The sequence below is a fragment of the Fulmarus glacialis genome, unplaced genomic scaffold (assembly GCF_000690835.1).
Source record: "Fulmarus glacialis isolate BGI_N327 unplaced genomic scaffold, ASM69083v1 scaffold31079, whole genome shotgun sequence".
NCBI lineage: Eukaryota > Metazoa > Chordata > Aves > Procellariiformes > Procellariidae > Fulmarus > Fulmarus glacialis.
In genome coordinates this window covers 32,201-32,931 of record NW_009231994.1, presented here as the reverse complement: position 1 = coordinate 32,931, position 731 = coordinate 32,201, and the positions used below count along the sequence as shown (strand labels likewise).

At 63.1% G+C, this 731-nt stretch overlaps 1 protein-coding gene across 1 annotated transcript in view; it reads left to right on the top strand.

Moving 5' to 3' along the window:
* Positions 1-98: 98 nt before the first annotated feature.
* PPL (periplakin) overlaps positions 99-731 on the top strand; it is a gene marked incomplete at its 5' end in the record, with an annotated part of 17,085 nt that continues 16,452 nt past the window's right edge. The window contains one exon of the mRNA XM_009584758.1: positions 99-198. Within this exon, the coding sequence (XP_009583053.1) occupies positions 99-198 (100 nt within the window). The remainder of the gene's footprint in view (positions 199-731) is intronic.

The window sequence follows — 731 nt, the reverse complement described above, 5'->3', positions numbered from 1 at the left end:
TCACGGCACCCCGAGGGCAGCCCCCGGCAGCAGCTTAGGGCTGTGGCCATGTTTGTGGGGTGACGAGTCCCCCTCTTTCTCCTCCTTTTTCTCCCCAGCATCTCCAGCAAAGAGCTGACCGAGCTCATAGAGCGCCTGCAGAAAAATGCCGACCAGGTGGAGAAAAACATCGTGGAGACCGATTCCCGGATGCAAAATGTAAGCAAGCCGTGGCCCCCCGCACACGGGCTCCTCCGAGCAGCCCTGTCCCCCTGCTCCCTCCCGCCGCAGCCCTTCCCGCTTCGCTGCCGTCTCCTCTCCTCTCCTCTGGCACATGTGCATGGCTGCCCTGCCCTGCGGCGGGTCGATGGTCCGTAACGGAGGGATGCACGGGTTCCCCTGGCTCGTGGGAAGAAGGTGGGAGGATGTAACAGGCGATGGGGCCCCAAAATTCTTCCCTACCCAGGGCTGGGCAGCGCTGTGCAGAGCGGGGATGTGCATCCCTGGACGTGCACCCCAGCTAGGATGGAGGAGAAGGGGCCTGAACCATCCTCCTCTTCCCAAAGGGTACGATGCATCCCAAGGCGACGCAGCCCCGCAGCCACAGCCCTTCCTCGGGGCTAACGTAGGCGAGGGGAAAGCAAAATACACCACTGGGAGGACAGGAGACGGCAGAGCTCCTGCCCATCTCTGGTGCCCAGGGACAGCGTGGCGGGAAGACCTCCTGGGGATAGCTTATTTTTTGCTCGCGC